At 38.4% G+C, this 23,006-nt stretch overlaps 1 protein-coding gene across 2 annotated transcripts in view; it reads left to right on the forward strand.

Annotated features, from left to right (window-relative positions):
- Nucleotides 1-23,006, forward strand: part of LOC126473890 (intraflagellar transport protein 122 homolog) — a 228,456-nt gene that overhangs the window by 68,541 nt on the left and 136,909 nt on the right. For both annotated transcript variants that reach the window (XM_050101240.1, XM_050101231.1), the window contains exons 10-11: nucleotides 4,555-5,001; nucleotides 17,301-17,420. In XM_050101240.1, the coding sequence (XP_049957197.1) occupies nucleotides 4,555-5,001; nucleotides 17,301-17,420 (567 nt within the window). The remainder of the gene's footprint in view (nucleotides 1-4,554; nucleotides 5,002-17,300; nucleotides 17,421-23,006) is intronic.

Below are 23,006 nucleotides of genomic sequence, written 5' to 3' on the forward strand. Positions count from 1 at the left end.
CACCCAACCACCCACCTACCAACTCACACACACACACACACACACACACACACACACACACACACACACACACACACACACCTCCCTAAATGTACAGCAGCTTTGGACCCTTAATGTATGTTGTTTGTGGGGAGTTTGAGTGAGGAACAGGATGGGGAGTGAAGATGTGTGGGATACAGAAGGGGTAGATAAGTATTGGGAGCTAGGAGGCAGAGAGATACGCAACATTTACAAGATTCTATTAGGGGAAAAGAATCATGTGGTCACAAATTTTTGCACAGTGCTTGGCGGAAGTGTCCTGAATGACATACTAAAAATCATGACCGGTGGGGTGTGAGCATTGGGTTGGGGGTGGGTTTAAAGATATTTTTTTTAATGTTCTTTTTGAATAACTTGAAAACTATGGCTTCTAGTGAAAATGTTTCCCAATACAGAATTAAACTACATTAAATTTCCTACAAAGTAGGTCCTACTCATTTTTTCACTAGGACTAATAGTTTCCTTGTCCAGAGGCTGAAAAATTGCAGATTACTAAGAATATTGTTCTAATGGCATAAATTAATGTTTACCTCTAAAGGAAGTGGGTTAAAAACAAATATTAAATGCATGCAGCACATCCAAGTGCAGTAGGGCCATATTAAGGTATAAATCATGTCCTGTGGGTGTAACAGGTAGAGGAGGAGAGAAGTGTGGGGTAGAAATGCGAGGGAAGGTAGGTTACCAGATTGTGTTCATGCACTTACCTCTTCCATAGGTGTGCAAACTGAAGCTCGAGTAGGTGATTCCCCACTCTATCTATGCCATTAAGTCACAAGAAGCAACTACAGTGTGTTTCTCAAAGTTATACTATCCCTCCACAGCGCACTTTATGAATCACTAGTGATGCAGTGTGCAGACACAGCCAGAAGTGTTTATTTTTTACAAAATCCATTAACACTACATGGAATGCAGATAAGAGTTACTTATAACATTAATGCAGGTAATGCATGTCGACAGAATGTACATAAATTGCTGCACAGTGTTGTACACTGCTAGAGGAGAAAATAATGCTTAAGTCAGCCTGTCCAGCAGCTGTAGTCTCCCTCTGGGTAAGGCACTTTTCCCCACCGTCAGCACTACTTGTTTTTCACTTTACAACCAGGCTATACCTCCCCAGCAATTCCTGTCCAGGTCTCTGATGTGAGTAGACAAAATAACTTCACTGATCTCATATTTGTATAGTGGATATTTTCAGTATATTAAATGAGTACGTATTTGCAGTTTTATGTGAGCTGTAATATAAAATATGTCGATCTGTGTTTAATTTCTAAATCTGATGTTGTAAGTAACCTATGTGGTGTTCGTGGGAAAGGGATTGGACTGCTAAATGTGGCAACTTCCGCTGTATATCATTGACAGCATATTGTAAAGCCATGTAATTGTGTTTTAGTGATTTGGTGGTGAATTAATGAATGACCAGAAAGTTACTGCATGTCCCTCACAATTAAGTGTGTTACTGATAGATTACATAAATCTTTTTCCATTTGGAAATCGATGGCACTTGTAAAGTGTGCTGCACTGCATGCTGCCACTTACCACACATCCACAGTACATTTTCCAAGATTGGTGTTAATATGCCTAATGGACTGGGACTGATCATGTTCAAGTCTAGGACAGTAATCTGCTTGATTTATGTTGAAATATTTGAAGTTCTGTAACATCTAGGTGGCCTCTTCCTGTTGCAGAGTGAGACAATTTAAGCCCCAGGGTCTCTGCAGATTTGGGAGAGCTGAGGCTGGGGCGATAAATTTGATACCACTCATGCTGTAAAAATTATTCCAGCCAGTGGTAGTGGAGACAATGAAATCGACATTGTTGAGTACATATTGACTGCATGCTACACTTGGAAAAGCCAGTTCATTGTGGTAGACGGTTGACAGCTCTGGCTATTAGCTTTTTGTACATAATAGTTCACTCATCAGTTGCAAATAAGTACTCAATAAACTGAAAATATCTCCACTATATAAACACTAGCTCAGTATAGTTATTTTGTCTACTCGAATAAGAGAGTGGGAGAAGAATTGCTGGGAAGGTGTTGTCTGTAAACTGAAAAGTGAGCAGCACTTATGGTGGGGCATGTTGCCTTTCCCAGAATAACCCTACAGTTGCTATACAGAGGACTAAGAATCAATTTCTCCTCTAACAGCATAGAGCAGTGTGCAGAGATTTTTGTGGATTCCATCCATACGCATTACCTGTGTTAGTGTTATTAGTAACTCATATCTGTAAATAGTCTTCACAGGTTTACCACCAGATCACATTGTACAAATTCCACAATATTTCCTCGGAGCAACTGTCCAACATCTTCAGGTGGTTCAGCCTTGCTGGTGGCTGGTCATACCTAGATTGAACCACCTGAAGATGTCGGTCAGTTTCTCCAAGGAAATATTGTGGAATTTGCACAATGTGATCCAGCGGCAAACCCGTGAAGACTGTTTGCATCATATCCGCCATGAAATCTTGAAGAGTCACAACTCATATCTGCATTTCACGAAGTATTAACGCATTTTGAGCAAAATAAACACTCTGTGGGAATGTATGCGCACTGCGTTCTCAGTGATTCATAAGGCATGTTGTAGGGTAAATAAAGTTGGGAACCACCAGCTTGAGCTTCAGTTTGCAGACTACGAAGGAGGGAAGTGAATGAAAACAACTTGACGACCTACCATCCCTTGCACCTCTACCTCACATATCTCGCCCCTCCATGTCGTTAAATACCCAGAACACAACTTATTTCTTAATACGGATCTATTGCACTTAGATGTGGTACACACATTTAATATTTGCTTGTAACCCGCTTTGTCAAAGATAAACATTAACTTTATACTGTTAGAACAATATTTTTAATAATATGTGATTTTTCTATTCCCTGAATGTGGAAAACATTAATCCTAGAGAAGAAATTATTAGGACCTTCTTTTTAGGAAATTTATTGATTTTTAATTCTGTAATGGGAAACATTTTCACTAGAAGCCACAATTTTTGAATTATTTGAGAAAAACGTAAAAAAATGAACTTTAAACCTATCCCCATCCCGACACTCGCAACCCATTGATCAGGATTTTTAGTATGTTGTTCATGACACTCCCTCATAGCACTGCAAAAAATTTTTGATTACATTATATTTTTTCTGTACTTTTCCTTCATTGACTGGACTAAAATGAGGAATGAAAGTGAGGGAGTTGGGGGTGGGGGGCACAGAATGGAATGCCTGAGGACAGGGTTAACAGAGGGTTAAGTGGGTGGTATTGCAGGGACAGGTGTTGTACTGGAGGAATAGTTCCCTCCCAGTTGCATAGTTCAGAAGGATTGGCCCAGAGGCTGAGGATTCAAATGCAGTTGTTGAAGCAGTTGTTGAAGTTATCATTGCTGTGATGTAAAATATGTTCCACAGCTGGTTGATCAAGATTGTGGCTAGCCACAGTGGCCACTCAAGCAGATAGGTAGCTTGGCAGTTCCTTGCTTATTTAGAAAACGTTAGAGTAGTTGCAGCATATTGGTAGATGATTTTGCTGTATTTATACAATGTACTACATCTGAATGAGATGTGAAATGCCTCTAGCAGTACTGCAGTAGGAGGCAACGAGTCAGTGTGTATGTGATAGATGTGTCATCTTGCTTAACTAAAAAGGGATGACAAAGGGGGTGCAGAACTTGGAGCAGAAGTGAAATAGGGATGCACTAAAAGATTGCATAGGTTAGGTGGGTAACAGAATACCATTTTGGGAAGTGAAGGCAGGGTCTTGGTTAGGATATCCCTCATAATGGTTGAGCTGCTCGAGGACTGAGTGATAAGATGGCTACTGGGCTGTGGCCTATTTGCAGCACTGGTGGGTTTTGTTGAGATTATACGAAGAAATGGAGCAGATCTGTTTTGTGGACTGTCTATGCAGCAATTTTCTCACAATGCTCCTGGTCGCTTCTAATCTTCATTCTTGGCTACCATATTCCCAGTCCCATAACCTCACTCTTTCCTCTCTTGTTGTATGCTAACCCAGTCCTAACAATATCTTATCATTTCCATTCGTTCTCCCCCCCCCCCCCCCCCCCTCCTGCGCTTTTGTGTGTGTGTGTGTGTGTGTACTTTAATTAGACAGAGACTAAAAGCTCGAAAGCTTCTGCACTGTTATGTGTGATTGTGCACCTCTCTTCAATCATCAATCAGTAAATAGTTGCCTTGTATCATTGTGTAATATCCACTATGATTCTATTTTACATAATTATTTATTAAATAGTAGCAATATAGCTATTTTCAAGCTAAAATCAAATTTAAGTATTACCATAGGTAGTTACAGATTTTTTGGGCAGTTTAGTTTTCTTAGTATAGAAATTAGTGCTTCCAGACATTGTTGTCATTGGAGACCTTAACAGTGCCACTGTTTTCACCAACTCCTTTGTATGTGAATTGTTTTCAAGTATTATTCATAAAGTGTTACATTCTAGATTTTCTTGTTAAATTCTTAATGTATTTGATCTAAGTTTATTCCAGTAATTTTAATTGCATATGACTTCCAGGTTCAGCTTCCGGAACGAGTTGTAATATATGAACTATATGCAGGAGATTCCACAGGAATGCATTATCGCGTGAAAGAAAAAATTAATCAAAAATTGGAATGTAATTTACTAGTAGTATGCACAAACAGTCTTGTTTTGTGTCAGGAGAAACGTTTGCAATGTCTTACATTTGAAGGTACGAAAGAGAGAGAATGGGTCATGGAATGTGCCATACGGTACATAAAAGTTGTCGGAGGTCCTCCAGGTCGTGAAGGCCTGCTCTTAGGGTTGAAAGATGGTCAAGTGTGGAAGATATATCTCGACAATCCATTTCCTGTGCACCTTCTTAAGGTAGATTCTGCTGTAAGATGCCTTGATCTGAGTCCATCAAGAAAGAAGTTAGCTGTGGTTGATGAAAGCAGTCAGTGCCTTGTTTATGATCTTGTTAAAAAGGAATTATTGTTTCAGGTAAGTGTTCCACATTACAGTTTGCATCTGAATGTCAATGTGTTGTTTGTTAATGGTTCAGTGCCAGAGTGCACATGTACAATTTCATTTATTGCTACACTGCATTAACACTAGAACTGAATAGTTTCTGATATTCCTAAAATGGCAGAAAGGGGTCGTTTTGACCCTGCAAAAAATATTTTCATATTTGAATTAAACAAGTACTTTATTATAGTGTATGGTAATCGCTACCTTTTTTCAGGTTATAATAATAGATATTAAATACAATAATTAAAACATTACTTACTCATTTCAACAAAAAAAAACCTGACTGATTTATCATTGATTTTGCTGATGTGTTTTCTAAACAGTAGACTTTTATGCATTAGCCACTTGTAAAACCTAGACACATTTAATATACATGCTCCTTATTCTACTCACAAAAGTTATACACAGGGCTTTGTTGTACTTTTTACTCAAGTCATTGGGATCTGCTAGATACACTTAGCACAGTTCATTTCTATTTTACACACACATTTCCCATAACCGGCTTTGAGACACTTTACACTGTTGTCAGTGGCCCTGTAGCCTTTGCACGGGCTAGTTTGGCACTACTTACACCTTTTATATGATTTTGGTCCCATATCCTCTTCTTTTTTCTGTTGTTCATTTTTTTCTTTTGTCTCCTTGAGTTTATTCTCCAGCAGAAGTATGAACTTCTTTCTTTCCAGTTTCTTCTTTGTTACTATTTTGTAGATGAGCTATGCATTTATTGCCACCTCGTTCAAGATGTTGTAGAAGACATGCAGCATACGCTTGTAGTGTATTTACAGGCTATTTGCTGAACCACGTCCACCCCATACTTCATCAATTTATAGAATATTATGGTTTCTTTCCAGTTTCTTCTTTGTTACTATTTTGTAGATGAGCTATGCATTCATTGCCACCATGTTCAACATGTTGTAGAAGACATGCAGCATACACTTGTAGTGTATTTACAGGCTATTTGCTGAACCACGTCCACCCCATACTTCATCGATTTGTAGAATATTATGATTTTGAGATTTCGTCTTTCCTTCTTTGCTTATTGCTACTTCAGCAAGTAGGGTACTAACAAGAATTACATTTTTATTCTTCTTTTCTTGGTTTACGGTCATTGTTCAGTCTCTGTTGCCAGTCTGGTGCAGGGTGTATGTAGAGTGTATTTCAACATTTTGCTTCTTTACCCAATCAGGGATTTCACACCAGACCTCTTGTTTACTGTACTATATAATTAAGTTTTTTTGTTTGAGTTTCTTAGCAAGTTGAAGAGACGTGAAGAAGCTGTGTGTCATCACACTTCTACCTTGATTTATAAATGGCTCCAGGAGACACAGAACAGTATACTCTCTGAGTAGTTGGTTCTCTCTATGCTTGTCCTGTTTCCAGAGGCATGGGAACACTGTACTCATATACATTGTCACTACAGGGGCAGTAGTCCAGAATTTGAGACCATATTTGTCAGGTTTGTTGGGCATGAATTGAGTGAGTTTCCATATGTTTTGCTTGGCAATAGATGCTCACCTACAGTTACATTTTCTCCAGCGGGTTAAAAAAAGAGTTCTTTTTTCCAAGAAATTTCACCAAATTTGACATACTAAAGCAGATTCGTTGGCTATCAGGTGTACATGTCAGATTGCTTTTTCATCACAACAGAGGAACATGAGAAACTCCTGAAACCTTTCACTTGGCATAACCACCTTGAGGAAAGTAGGCCTTGAAGAATGCAACCAAAGATCATACACAGACTTACCTTTTGTGCAAATGGCTTACTTACTTACTCACTCACCCCTTGGTGCTATAGCATTTGTAGGGCCTGGCCTCTCTGACAATCGCAGCACAGTCTTTATGATCTTCTGCTTGTCTCTTCAATCTTCTCACTACCATATTTCTCAGGTCATTGTCCACATTAGCCAGTCATCACTTCTGTGGTGTCCGCCCCAATAGCTGAATGGTCAGCATGACAAATTGCTGCCCTACGGGCCCTGGTTCGATTCCCATCTGGTTCGGAGATTTTCTCCGCTCAGGGACTGAGTGTTGTGCTGTCTTCATCATCATTTCATCCTCATCTGGCACACAGGTCACCCAATGTGGCGTCGAATGTAATAAGACCTGCACCAAGGTGGCCAGACCTGCCTCGCAAGGGGCCTCCCGGCCATTGATGCCACTCATTTCCATTTCCACTTCTGTGGTTTCTATTTGCACCCTCTGCCACCTGGATTTCCTTTGTAGACCTTATTTACAGATCTGTCCTCTATCATTCGCTCTACATGGCCCAACTGTCTTAATCTGTTGCACTTGATTTCCGAAAGTAGGTCAGTGTAACCATATAGTGCTTCCAATTCCTTGTTTTTCCATACTCTCCACTGCCGTGCCTCACTCACTGCTCCAAAAATCTTTCTTAATATTTTCCTCTCCGATCTTTTCAGAGACTTCTCTTCAGGCAAAGTCATTGTCCATGTTGCTGAGCCATACATTACCACTGGCCTTTTAACCATTCAGTAGACTGTTACCTTTGATTTTCTACTCGGGCTACATGAATGCATAATCGTGATACCCAGTAAGATCTGTTTCCCACAGCAATCCTTGCCTTTATTTAATCAGTTATGCTGTTTTTTCATGGGTTACCAATGCTCCAAAGTGTTGGAACTTCACTCCTCTCATAGTTGGGCCTATGCAAGGTGATGTATTTCTCTTTAACAGCAGTGTTTCTCCTGAAAGTAAAGAGATGCTGTGTTTTGGCGTCACTTATGCAAAGTCTCAACATCTCTCCCTTCTTTTCTAGTCTGCCAAATCCTTCTTCCAGCTCTTTCTGCTTTCTAGGCAGCATACATACATCATCGGCATATGCTAGGTTTTAATTCATACAGCTAAAAAGTTCCACCCAGGCCATTGGTCTTCACATTTCTTGTTACTCTTTCCAACATTGTGTTGAAAAGTAGTGTGGATAACAAACCCTCATGATAACCCTTGGTTAATTCAAGTTCTTTATTGAGTTGTCCTTCTACATTCAATTGGTATTTTGTGCTGGTGAGGGTAATTTGTGCCAACCTAATTAACTTATGTGGGTGTTCCACACACATTAGTGACTGATACAATTTTTTTATTTTAATGCTACTGTAAGTCTGTTTGAAATCTACAAAGAGCTGATGTACATCCCATTATATTCATAGCACTTTACCATTATTTGCACTATAGTGACGATATGATCAGTCTTTGACCTGCACTGTCGAAAACCTCACAAGTGTACAATTACCTCTTCTGTAAATGGAGCGAGTATCATAGCAATGGCTTTGTTCACAACACCGAGTAAAGTCATCCCACAGTAATTCTCACAGTTTGCTTTGTCCTTTTTCATATGAATGTGGCAAATAATGGCCAGGTTCCACTGACCTGGCGTCACTTCTTTTTCCCATATTTCAATGATCAGCTGGTGGACAATCCTTGTCTGATGTTTACCCTCACCCTGTATCATCTCTGCTAAACTGTTATCATTCCCTGGAACCTTATTATTCTTCAGGCTTTTGATGCCAACCCAACTTCTTCCATTGTTGGTGTAGATACAGGTATTTCATCCTGGCTAAGTTTTGGCATGGCTGGTCGCTCTCTGTTTCGATTTCTCCTGGTTTTATCTCTGTGGTAACATTCAGCAGTTCACTAAAATGTTTAGCCCACGGGTCTAAATTGTTTTCTCCTCCTAAAAATTTCCTTCTTGATTTATGCTGTATACAGTTTGTGGTTGAAAGCCTTTCTTCAATTCCTGGACTTTTTTTTTAGTGTGTCCTTGTGCGTAGGTCATTATGTTCACCTTCTAGCTCCATAATCCATCTCTGCTCTGATTCTCATTTCTTTCATTTGCCTCCTTCCTTTTCTTCATGAATTCTTCTATATTAAATCTTGTTGCTGTGTTTTATCATTTTCTTTCTTGCCTCACTCCTCTCTGTCGTGCATTTTTACAATCTTCACCAAAACATCCTGCCTTTTGCCCCCTTTCTTCTGTACGCAAAACTTCTTCTATGAGGTCTTGTAGAACATATTTCATGATACTTCACTTCTCTTTGATACTTTCCAATGTCCAGTTTTGCTTAGCCTCATACTTCTTCTGTTGTTCTGCCTGCAGTAAGTTGTCTGTATTTCACTCTTATCATATAATGATCTATCTATAATTATCAGTCTCAAAGATTTGAGTTGCATGTCTGCTGACAACAACAACATGGTCAATTTGATTGAAAGTGGTGCAGTCCAACAAACCCCATATGGCTTTCCTTATGTTCTTTCTCTGGGGCCTTGTACTCTTCATCACCTTTTCACTGCCCTAGACAAAGCTAGTAAGTTTTTGTTCACTTTTATTTGAGTTATCATGTCAGCTTTTCTCTCCGTCGTCCCTCTAAAGGCTTCTTATTTTCCCACTTTTTCATTGAAGTGCCGTAACACTATCTTCACTTGATGCCTTGGTGTACCTTCTAATTCCTGTTCTAGTCGACCATAAAATTCATCTTTCATTTCGTCCTCCTCATGTTCTGTAGGTGCATACACATATACAAAGATGATGATGAAAAAACGGGCCTTCATTCTTAAAAACTCCATATCCTTTCACTTACAGGGTTAAAATTCAGAGCTGCTGCTTTATGCTTACTGTATAAAAGAAAAACTATGCCACCTACTGTACAACTGTCCCCTCCACTATACAGAATTGTGTAATTGCCTCTTCTTAGGATACCATCTCCTGTCCACCTAGCCTCTTGAATTGCATCAACTCCTATGCTCTATTTCTTCATCTTTTGTTTGAATCCATGTAGAGCTCCTGGTTTGTTCAAAGTTCCATGTACCAAGCAGCAAAGTATAAGTATTTTCTGTTTGCATTGTCATTTTCCTTGCGTTGTTATTTCATCAGTATCATCAGTCCAGCTGCTCCTGCCTTTGAGTTTTGAAACAGCATATTTTTCCCGTATGGGATTGTTTGACCCATGATTGATCCCCAATGTGGAGGACCAGGATTTGCAAAGGTTTACTCCTTTAGGGAATCTGGCTTCACCACACACCTAGAGCCCTCCTTGCCCTGTGTTGTGGGATATATCTGTGTCCCTTGGAGGCTTTTACTATCAACTTTACCTGTCTCTCAAGTGACACCATCTAATCTCTCTCTCTCTCTCTCTCTCTCTCTCTCTCTCTCTCTCTCTCTTCCAAGAGATGTAGCATTGCTTTGTCAAAAATAAGATGGAAAGCACAGATGATAGAGTCGCCTACTCATTGGCAGGCATAAATAGTGGGACCTCCTCTCTCCTTTAGAATGTACACAGCCAATCTTCTTCTGCATGGTTCCATCCCTCACAGCCATCCTTGGTAGATGCATTCAAATGGGCCTGCTGTGATGGATGAGGGAAGGGATGATGTAGATCAACATTTGAATCCTTCTGTACCAAAGTCCACATTGCCATCAGTGAAGTCAATTTCCAGTTCAGTGTTGAAATGTAAGAGATGTAACATTTCTTCATCAAAGTCCACACTGATGAGACATGTTCAAAAATGTCTTTCACAGACAAAGAATATTATATGAATGACACGATATAAACTGTGGCAGTTTGGAAGACACATGTGCCAAGATGCAACAATGAGCAATAACAACTCTGCATGACCCTTTATTCTTGCTGCTTCATTGTTGATTATTTACATACATTCAGAAGAGAAATTGCGGTGGTGTCGAATTGACCCTTTCCACTGTTGTAAGTATATTGAATGAAATGTCCAAGAAAATATGACTGTTTTTACATATCCTAAATATCATCATCAAGAGGATAATAAATTAGGAAGAGTCATATGTTTTCATGAATAAAATAAAAACGTGAATATAATCTTGAAGAAAAATGTATGACAGGAAATTTTGACCCATTTCTCCATTCTGGTGTTATAGAATGTTATATGGTAGAGAAAAAGGAGGAAAAAATCTCAAAGAAAGATTAAATGCTAATGCAGTAGATATATTATCATCTTAATTATAATTATCCATCTTTCAAGCTGTTTTTTTCTCTCTTCCTGAATCTTTACATCTATTGTTTGTAATTTTTTCCTTTTTTGTTATTTCACCTTAAAATGTTTCAAATGTATGTGTGTCAAATTTTTCCCTTACTTCTATATTAAGGGTTTGTTATTTAAAAAATTACAGTACTTATATTTCTGGAAGCTAATTTTGTCATTTCAAGTCATTGTTCAATATTCACATTACTTCTGTTGTTGTCAATTACTGTACTTTACTACCTGAGCAGAAAATTCATTTACTTGCTTCAGAGTTATATTTCCTATCTTAATGTTTACTCTCCGTTTGCCTTGGTTTTGTATATTCTCTGCCTACCCTCTCTCTCTCTCTCTCTCTCTCTCTCTCTCTCTCTCTCTTTCTCTCTCTCTCTCTCTGACATGATGTTGGAACAATAGTGAACTTTTAACTCGTGTCCATTTCTGAATATGCTATATGATAAATGGTAAATGTAATGTTATATATATTTGTGTATCCATTATGATTATTTCTATTGCACTTTCTGCAAGAAGATAAAATATCTAGGATCACCTCTATCTGACACTTTTTCTTAATGTAGCCTCTTTCGTAATGTCACGTGATTTTGTATAAATTGAAAACAGCATTTTATCTCATGGCTACTCCACCTTTGTTTCACTCTCCAAACATTATATTATCGTCCACTTTGTCAGATCTGTCAAACTTTTCTATATCAGTTAATGTTGTTTATATTTTCATGTTCATCTCATTTCTTCCTAAATTAATTTGTAGTGCTATAATGACTTCTCTTGTTTTTCTGCTTTCCAAAATCAGTCCTCTCCTAAATGCTGGTAAGTCATATCCATAGCTTTTAATCTCTCTTTAACAGTGCTCAGCAGAATTTTTGAAGCTTCAGATAATAATCCCAGAGTTCATTAATTTCAGTGTTCATTAGCATTTCCTTGCTTAGGTACCGTAATTGTCGTCTTTTCAAAATTCCTTGGGAAGGGCTGTACTATTATAGCTGATGTTGCACTATTAGTCTTCCACTTGTCTCAGACATCCATTAATAATTCTAAAGGAATGTTATCTGTTATAGTCATTTTATTGTTCTTGATCAAATTGTTTGAATAATCATGAAATTCTAATCTGGTAATTTATGCTTCTAAAAACTCATTTTGTGTACTTCCTTTACTGTGCTTATACACTGAAAAGCCAAAGAAAGTGGTACACTTGACTAATATTGTGTAGGTCCCCTGCAAGCACTCAGAAGTGCCGCAACACAATGTGGCATGGGCTCAACTAATGTTTGAGGGAATTTCTTGGGTGTATTGAAACCATGAACCCTGCAAGGCTGTCCATATACCTGTAAGAGTACGAGGGGTGGAGATCTCTTCTGAACAGCATGTTGCAAGGCATCCCGGATATGCTCAATAATCTTCATGTCTGGGGAGTTTGGTGGCCAATGGAAGTGTTTAAACTAAGAAGAGGGTTCCTGGAGCCACTTAGTAGCAATTCTGGACATGTGGGGTGTCGCATTGGAATTGCCCAAGTCAATCAGAATGCACAATGGACATGAATGGATGCAGCTGATCAGACAGAATGCTTACATATTTGGCACTCCCATATCACTCCAACTGCACATGCCATACTGCATTACAGATCCTCTACAAGTTGAACAGTCCCCTGCTGACATGCTGGGTCCATGGATTCATGACATTGTCTCCATAACCGTACACGTCCATCCACTCGATACAATTTGAAATGAGACTCGTCCGACCAGGCAACATGTTTTCCAGTCATCAACAGTCCAATGACGATGTTGATAGGCCCAGGCGAGGTGTAAAGCTTTGTGTCAGGCAGTCATTAAGGGTACACAAGTGGGCCTGCAGCTCAGAAAGCTCATATCAATGGTGTTTCATTGAATGGTTCACACACTGATATTTGTTGATCGCCCAGCACTGAAATCTGCAGCAATTTGCAGTAGGGTTGCACTTCTGTCATGTTGAATGATTATCTTCAGTTGTCATTGGTCATATTCTTGCAAGATCTTTTTCCAACCACAGCAGTGTCGGAGATTTGATGTTTTACTGGATTCCTGATATTCACGATACACTCGTGAAATGGTCTATGGGAAAATCCCCACTTCATCGCACCTCGGGGATGCTGTGTCCCATCGCTCATGCGCCGACTATAACACTATGTTCAGACTCACTTAAATCTTGATAACCTGCCATTGTAGCAGCAGTAACCATTCTAACAACTGCACCAGACACTTGTCTTATGTCATCGTTGCCAACCGCAGTGCCATATTGTGCCTGTTTACATATCTCTATATTTGAATACACAAGCCTATACCAGTTTCTTTGGTGCTTGTGTATAATGTGTAATACAATATGTGGTCAAAAATCCCTGGACACTTCCTGCTTTTCATTTCACTCTTACTTACCATGTAACTACCACAATGGCATTAGGTGCCTCCTTCTGTTCCTATTGTGAACCAAGTGGGGAAGCACAGTGGTTAAGAGGCTGGAACTGAATTCGGGTGAAGTGGGGTACAAACCCTTTACAGCTACATTGCTGCTGTATTTTCCTTACCTCCCTTGTTCCCTATTCTGAGATTATGTTCTGTCATTACTGAGATCAATGCCAATGGATCATTTAGCTCCAAACCTATTTCCTTCATTGTTACAATTAAGGCATTTAATATTCAGGAGATTTCTGATAGTAATTGATTGTCATCATATTTTTAGTGAATTTACCTGCTGTACAATTGACACTGTAATCATTTCAAAGGTATTCATTAGGGTTTAGGACAGGCTTCTGAAACAACCAGTACAGCAGATCCATCTGGTTTTAATTATGATACAGTGATCATTTCTTTGTTTAGTATCCCCGCCAGCAGGCATTGAGATCGAGGCACATGAGATGTTGTGGGTTGCGCAGCGGGATAGTGCGGAAACTTGCTGTGGAGGGTGCCTGTGATGCATGGCATGGTATGCTGGCTGAGGTGTTTACCTGCGGGCAGCAGTAGGTCATGCAAGCGAGCGCTTACATGGAGTTCAACCTCTGCAGACCTTGCCTTGTGCTTTGTGCCATGTGTGGTTGCTGAGTACTTACCTGTTAGCTGTCCGCACCAACCACATGTGAGTCATTCCTCTGCCCATCTCTATGTAGGTGTGGACTCGCACAGCAGGTTTGTGCTCCTTTCTTCTGTTACCCAGTTAGTTTTGAGTCATTGTTGGCCCGTGAAGCATCCATGCCAAACTTGAAATGTAGTGACGTTGTCTCGCCTATGCAGACACTAAAGTGGCGATGAAGGACATTCTTATGTGTGAGATGCCCCTATATTTTCCTTTCGCCTTTTCCTAGTGTTAACGTGGACCACCATGAACCCAGCTTTTCTGTAATGCTGGCAAGAGCAGTTGCATCTACAGAAAGAGCAGCAACAGCTGCTACAGCAGCAGGAGTATGTTCAGTCACTGATGAAGCAGAATGCAGACTTCCTTTGCGCCCTTGCCTCCCTGGTGGGGGCCAGGCATCAGCTGTGCAGTTTTCTTCACCAACCCCAACGTTGTTTGCCAGTTTTGCTTAACTGATGGAACGGTGGGAGAAAATACCTGTGCTGTCCTTGATGCATTGCCGAGTAAGGTATATTGTCAATCCAGTTGATAAGGCTGGCTTGTTGTTGTCCAAAATTTGAAGCCTTTCACAGACCCCTACAAACTCCCCTGTCATGGACTTTGTTGGTTGCTCGTACATTATTTTAGACATCAAACCCATGTGGTGGCAGCACAGTTGCAGTTAACCAGCATCACTAGTGCCCTGGCCAGTCGTATGTGATCTGGATTGCCAATCTTCAAGGGCTGTCATCCAAGGGTCATTTTGAATGTCCTGATGTGTTATCTTTTACACATACTTGCTAATTTGTGAGGTCATTGTCTAGTCCACTCCTGGTGCCGAGGTTCACACTAGGGCGTTTACATTGTCCAACCCTTCCATAGCTGATTTTACTCAGATTGTGGAATTGCACGAGCTTATGGCAGTGGCAAGGAATGTCCTTTCTCATAATTGGCAGGTGGTGCAATTAGGTGTGCATGATAAACAGATCATGTTGTCCCACAGGCTATCCTGGGCGGCCTTGTCTCCTGCCAAGTTTCTGCTTGTTGCCAATGTTGGTCATTCTAATGCAGTGGCATCACGGCATAATGACATGTGTCACTTGGGTTCTTAGGACATCCTCAGTTCAGAGTGGCTGACAGGAGTGGTGATGACTGCTGGCATCGTGTGTGTGGTGAAAGTAGAGCTGGGTGAAAGTAGAGCTCAGAATTTTCAACATCTTTCTTAGAACTGATTGGTGTTCTGGTTTGGAGCCATGTGGAGGATCTCAACCAAAGGCTCCATCGATTCTGTGATGGTTTTGGCTACAGACCTCTAGACCTTCATTATTGGGTAAAGAATTGCAGCACTCTCCTGTAGAGGTGTGCACTACACAAAGGAAGCAGCTACTTGGGCAGCAGAGTAATTGCGGGGTGCACTTGGTGTTTATTTTAGACTAGGCGGTAGTTTGAGAGCCTCTGACCAATACTCACCAGGCAATATACAGAGAGCAAAATCAGATTCTGTGCAAAGTGAGGACACTTCGACTGCCAACATTTTAACAATAAATTGTCCAAGAATTTGTACTAAAGTTTCTGAACTTGTTGCCCTCCAGGAAAGTTGTTGCATCCATATTATTCTTGGAACAGAGAGCTGGTTGAAATCCAAAGTAGAAAGCTCTGAAATGCTTAGCAAGGCATAGAACGTATACTGAAAAGACAGATTAGACTCCATAGGAAGGTGAGTGTTCATTGCCATCTACAAAAATGTTGCATCTGTAGAGGTTGAAGGTGAGCCTGACTGTGCAGTTATGTGGACACAAGTAGCAGGTCTAGGTGAATTTGAGTTAATTATAAGATGTTTTTATCTGCTATCTGATTCGCCCATAACAACTATAAAATCATTCAAGGAAAGTCTATGGGCAGCAGTGCAGAAATACCCAAATAATGCAGTATTGGTTGGAAGCGACTTTAATGTACCGAGTATAGACTGTGCCATCCATGAATTCACTGCAGCTGGTACAGACAGACAGTCCTGTGAAATACTTTTTAACACTATTCCAAAAACTATCTTGAACAACTAGTTCAACAGCCTACCTGCAGATCTTGTAGCTACAAACAGGTCCGACCTTATCAACAGTCTCAGTATACAGACTGGCATTAGTGATCATGATGTCATCATAGTGATGATAGTTACTAATGGTGATAAAATTAATCAAGAAGGCTAGGAGAGTATTTATGGTAGAAAAAGCAGTTAAGCATGTTTTTAACACCCCACTTAGACAATGAAAGGACATAATTTAGTTCCAGTATGATGGATGTACAGGAATTACTCACAAAGTTTAAACTGATTGTTAATCACACTCTGCAGAAGTATGTGCTATGTAAGTGGGTCAAGGATGGAACAGACCCTCTGTGGTTTTAATAATCAGATTTGAAAAATGCTGGGGAAACAGAGATCGTTGCACTCTCAGTTAAAAAAAGAATGCACAAACATCAACATGCAAAAGTAAGTAGAAATTCGTGTGTCCTTAAGAATATCTGTGTGCAAAGCATACAACTTCCACCAGCATACCTTGGGAAAAGATCTTGCCAAAAACCCAATAATTCTGGTTGTACGTAAAATCACTAAGAGAGTCAGAGGCTAAATTTCATGTGTAAGAAATCATTCACGCAGGAAGATTGCACAGACTTCTGCATGGAGGACATAGAAATAGTGATCCTTGACATAAAGAAGCAACTGAAAAAGTTAGAAACAAATAATTGGCCAGGTCCAGATGGAATCCCAGTTCAGTTTTACAGAGAGTACTTTATGGTATTGGCCCCCTTACTCAGCTTGCATTTATCATGAATCTCTTGCCCAGGGCAAAGTCCCATAAGCAGCTGGAAGAAACCATCGGTGACTCCCACAGAGCACATGCAGCAGGATGCCCAGATGCTTTTGGCTGCAAGGTATATATCTTAGAATAATAATTGGTAGAAATTAAGAATAGAAAGAATAAGTACAAATTGTTCATGGCAGCAAATTACTGGATATTTTTTTCATTACTTCTTATTACCTGTTAACTTTAATCATGCTTGCAACACGAAACCCCCCACCCCTGCACCATTTCCACTTTTATGTATATATAACATTATTTTTTAATTTCATCTTTCTTTTATTTTTATTTATTTATTGATCCTTTTTTTCACAGGAACCTAATGCTAATAGTGTTGCATGGAATACTCATTGTGAAGCAATGCTTTGTTTTTCTGGCAACAATGTTCTCAGTATAAAGGTTGACATGTTTCCTGTTCATCAGCAGAAATTACAGGTAAGCTCATTAAATCAAATCTTCACTAAGAACTCATGTTACCATCTTTTGTCACAGTTTACTGTTATCACTTGTAGTCCATTTCTCTGTTGTTGTAGAAGTTCTATCTTATTGCTGTATCCTGACTGCCTTGTCAGAGAGCAAAATTATCACTGCTATATTCATAAATATCAAAGAAGCATATGACAGTTTAAAAATAGATATTTTTTTGTAAATAAAAACGCCTCTCTTGTTGTATTGTGTTTTATTTGCCCAGGTGCATTTCACCTTTTTTCACTTTTGGGCATCATCAGTGGGCTCTATAATGATACAGTTATGATACACTTTTGTTTTGAGGTGTATTATTTGCAGATTATAAAATAGTTCATTGCTCGCTTTTTATGTAAATAAGTGATTACTATGGTTCTTCGTGTTTTTAGTTTGCATCGGTATTTCCTATCATTTGGTCACACGAAGGTTACACTACCACTTTTATTTACAAAACATAAGCATGCTTTTTGTTTTTCAAACATTTTTCTTCCCACTTTTAATTTTGTTTGCACCTGTTGTTTTGATCCGAGTATATACATAACAGTAATATCGACGTAACTACTTTGAGTTCACTGTGTATTTCATACTGTTTGATTTGTTTACATACATGTACATGTTGCCAATCTGAAAACTAACATCTATTCATTTCTGTAAGTTTATACGTGTGTGTGTGTGTGTGTGTGTGTGTGTGTGTGTGTGTGTGTGTTAGAGAGAGAGAGAGAGAGAGAGAGAGAGAGAGAGAGAGTATACATGCATGCAATTTTTTATTTATTTATTATTCCCCCCCCCCCCCCCCCCCCCCCCCCTTCTCCCTTGATTTGAGTTGGGGTTTAAATGTTTTGTGGAGAGGTTCATGGATGGGTGAGTAAAAAGGGGATTGGGATGTATCATTATTATTATTATTATTATTATAATCATCACCATTATGATAATAGTCCTCTGTTGTAGTGTTACTTTATTATTTTATCTGTTAGTGTAAACAATGAGTTGTTTGGTTTATCTACTTGACCATTCAACAGGGTTTTATTTTCTGCTTTGGTTTTGTGTATGTGGTAATTTTCTTGTAGGGTTAGGAGGTGTTTTTTATTGTGGATTCTACTTATTTTCACATCTTCTTCTCTACTGGTTGGTTTGTGATTGTGTTCTCTTAGTTGTTCTGCAAATGCGGAGTGGTTTGTCCCATACTTTTGGGCTCTCATGTGTTCTTTGTATCTGACATCAAACATTCTGCCTCTTTGTCCTATGTACCTGTCATCACAGGTGTTACACTGTAATTGATATGTACCTGCTTTCTGGTATATATCTCTGTTTTTTGTCAGATTTGGAGTGTATTTTTGGATAGAATTGTCTAATGTGTATGCTATGTTTCTTACCTGTCATTTGAAAATGTTGGCGATTATGAGTTTGTTTTTGTTTGTCATTGTGTACCATCTTGTGTTTTCAATTATGTTTTCCTGATTATTTTGTTTAGTTGTTATGGTACTGAGTGATTGTGATTGTGTTTGGTTCTGTTGTGATGTTGTCAATGGTTTTGTGTTTTGTGCTTTCTGCTTTTAGTTTACTTTTAATTTTGTTGTAGAGCTTTGTGACCATGTTACTATTGTACTCATTGTTTTGGGCTATCTGCATTATTATGTCCAGTTCTCTTTGGTAGTTTCCTTTATTGAGTGGGACTGTGTTGGGGCTATGGAGCACATGTCAAAGTACTGCTTGCTTTTGCGAGTGTGGGTGGTTTGAGGATTAGTGGATGATAATTTCAGTTACTATGCATTTACAGTAAATTTGAAACATGCACTTTTTGTTTTGGTTTTTGATTGTTATATCAAGACAGTTAATTTTGTTATTCTGTTCTCTTTCCATGTGAATTTTACGTTTTTACGTACCTTGTTGATTTCAGTGTGTTATTTTCAGTTTTTGTTTGTGGTTCATTTATTAAGCAAAGAATGTCATCCATATACTTGAACCAGTGAGTATGTTGTATTCTTTTGCTACCTTTTTTGAAAATGATCTGTTCAATGTGGTTCATAAAAATATTTGTTGAGGATCCTGACACTGGGGATCCCATTGGTAATCTTTCTTCTTGTAAATAAAATTCATTATCGAATAGCAAGTACTTTTATTCTGTTATGAGCTTTATTAATGTGAGTATTTCCTTCATTTGCTAATCAGAAAGTTGACTAAATGTTTTAAAATTTTGTCTATAATTTCTATTGTTTCTGGTACTGGTATGTTGGAATACATGCATTCTATATCAAATGAGAGGGGTGTTGCTGTTTCTGGGATATTTATATCTTTCATTTGTCATATTAGCTGTGTAGTGTATTTAATGGTTCTGTCTCCTCATACTTTGAAATTTACAGATGGTAATTTTAACATGTATCCTACAAGCTTGCAAGTGGGGGATTTTCTGAAGTGCTGTATTGGTCTCACAGGAAGATTTGGTTTGTGGATCTTTGATTCGCTTCAGAAAACAGGTGCAGTGGGATTAATCTGTGTCAGTTTTCTTTTATCTGTGTTATCCAGTGTGATGTCTATATTTTTCAGAGTGTGGTTTTTACTTTTGTCTGGAATCTGTTTCTTGGATCTGATTTTAATATTGTAATGTTGTTATGTGAAATGAATTCTTGTGTTTTTTCAATGTCTTGTCCTTTGAAATGATGACATTCTGATTTTGAAGTTTTTTTCCATGTTTTAGCTTCTGGATTTGTCTTGTTTTTTATTTGTTGTGGTTTCATATTGGTTATTATAGTATGGATTTATTTTTTTACTAATTCTCTAGTTAATCCGATGCTGACACTGATTTTTTTCTCTCCTATCTTCCCTTGTCAGTACAGAACTGGACATAATAGTGCAGATAGCCCTAAACAATTGGTATAATAGCAACAGAGTCACAAAGCCAAACAACAAAATTAAAAGTAAAATTAAAGCAGAAAGCACAAAACCATTGACAACATCACAGCAGAACCAACCACAATCACAGTCACTCAGTACCATAACAACTACTCAAAATATTCAAGAAAACATAAGAGAAAACACAAGATCGTACATAATGACATACAAACACAAACTCACATATAAAATCACCAACATTTTAAAATGACAGGGAAGAAATATCACACACAACAGACAATTATATCCCGAAATACACTCCAAAACTGACAAAAAACGAGATATATAGCAGAAAGCAGCTATACATCAATTACAGTGTAACACTTGTGATGGCAGATTTTATCATAATAATAATATACACAGTGAACTTAAAGTAGTTATGTCAGTATTAGTGTTATGTATATACTAGTGACAGAATACTGATAATGCATCAAAACAACATGTGCAAACAAAATGAAAAGTGGGAGAAAAACATTTGAAGCACAAAAAACATGCTTATGTTTTGTAAACAGAGTGGCAGTACGACCACCATGTGACTAGATGAGAGGAAACACCGCTGCCAACTAAAAACAGGAAGAGCCATAAGTAATCACTTATTTACATAAAAAGCAAGCAGTGAACTGTTTTATAATCTATGAATAATACTTATCAAAACAAAAGTGTATCGTAACTGTATCATTATAGATCCCACTGATGATGCCTTAAGGTGAAACGCATCTGGGAAAATAAAACACAGTGCAGCAAGAGAAGGCATTTCCATTTACAAAACAAATATTTCTGTGCTTGCTGTGGAGGATGGCCACACAAACAAATTTGTTATAGGTATTTTTCTCCACAAACCAAGAAATCTTAAATGTCCAAGAAAGAAGCTGCTTACGGAATAGCTTGTCTAATTTAGGAACTGAAAGTTTTCACCATACTCCAGAGAATAATGATGGGCACCTATTGTCTCAATGGCTTTTACCTCACTCCTTGAAGTACACTTTAAAAAGCCTTAATTTGACTTAAACCAAAAAATTATAGAGGGATATCACTATTAAATACAGTGTATGAGATCTATGCTAGAATAATAACTGAAAGACTAAAACCCATAATGGAGTGCCTGCTGTCAGAAGAACAAAATGGATTCAGAAAGAGCTGAAGCTGCATAGACAACATATATATGCTACAGCAAATTATAGAAAAAACATAAGGAATTCAATAAAGAAGCACACATCCTTTTTGTCGATTATGTAAAGGCTTTTAATCAAGTAAATAGACAGCTATTGTGGGAAATTTTAATAAGAAGAGGTATATCAATACACATTGTACACATAGTTCAAAAGATTTTTGCTAATACAAGAATCCAAATAATTGGGGATAATGAAGAAACAACAAAGGTTATTAATTTAGGAGTTCGACAAGGTAGCAGCCTCTCTCCACTGCTTTTTAATATATACATTGACAACATTATATGGCTATGGAGAATGAAACTGAAGAACTATACATATAACTTCAAGTAAAAAGATTTCATTATGACTTTGTTGTTCGCAGATGACCAAGCGTTAATTTCGACTAATGAAGATGGACTGCAGAGAGCTGCCTATGAACTATACCAAACATGCCTGACATGTAATATGTCAGTATCAATACAAAAAACAAAAGCCATAGCATTCTGTGGAAAAAATCCAGTAAGAACAAAAAAAAAAAAAAAGTTATTGGCAACAAGATTTATAGAGCAAGTAGATAGATTCATATTTCTAGGAACCATGCTGTCATACAGGAGAGACTAGATCAAAAAGATCAATTTGAGAAATTTATCTACTTAAATGGCACTATCAGAAGAGCCCCACAATGTAAAGTAAGAAGAGAAACATATCTAAAATTTTATAAAGTTGTGCCAGTACCAACATTAGTATATGGTAGTGAATCTTGGGTAATGAAAGAGAAAGATAAAATAAGATTACAAGCCAATGAAATGAAATTCCTCAGTTACATAGCAGGATACACCAAGCTAGACTACAAAAGAAATACAGATGTCAGGAAGGAAATAAACATTTTTGATATAAACTGTAAGGTTGATGAATACCAACAAAAATGGATATACCATCTGTTACGAATGGACAAATCAAGATTACCACTACATTTTTGGCGATATACTCCACAAGGTAAAAGATGCATTGGAAGACCTTCAAAACCATGGAAGGCTGAGATGTAGCTGCAACAGGCTAAGGGAAAGCTTAATGCATGACAGAAGAAGAAGTAGAAGAAGAAGACTGGAATATTACTGTGTAACCTTCCACCTATGGACGAAAGTTTTCTGAGCAAGTTAGGCAAACTTCTTTTCTTCTTGAGAGTGCATAGGTACCCTTTAAATCTCCTTTTAATAAAGTCTGTGAGGCGTCGTTACTAGAGACTGGATTATATGCATCTGCATGTTGCATATGCATTTGCATATGTGGCTCCTTTTCTCCAGCTATTGCACGTTTTAACTAGAAACTAGGGACGATGCATATTTTCATTCTGTGCTTACAATATTTAAAAAATTTAAATGGGCAGTCTCTAGCTCGATCTAGTTTTGACATCTCACAGATTGACTGTGATCTAGAACTGCGGCCAATTGCTGAGAGGCCACTGCCTAGCGAAATCATTACAGAAGAGGAACAGGAACAGACAGACAGACAGAGT

Source organism: Schistocerca serialis, chromosome 1, assembly GCF_023864345.2.
Source record: "Schistocerca serialis cubense isolate TAMUIC-IGC-003099 chromosome 1, iqSchSeri2.2, whole genome shotgun sequence".
Lineage (NCBI taxonomy): Eukaryota > Metazoa > Arthropoda > Insecta > Orthoptera > Acrididae > Schistocerca > Schistocerca serialis.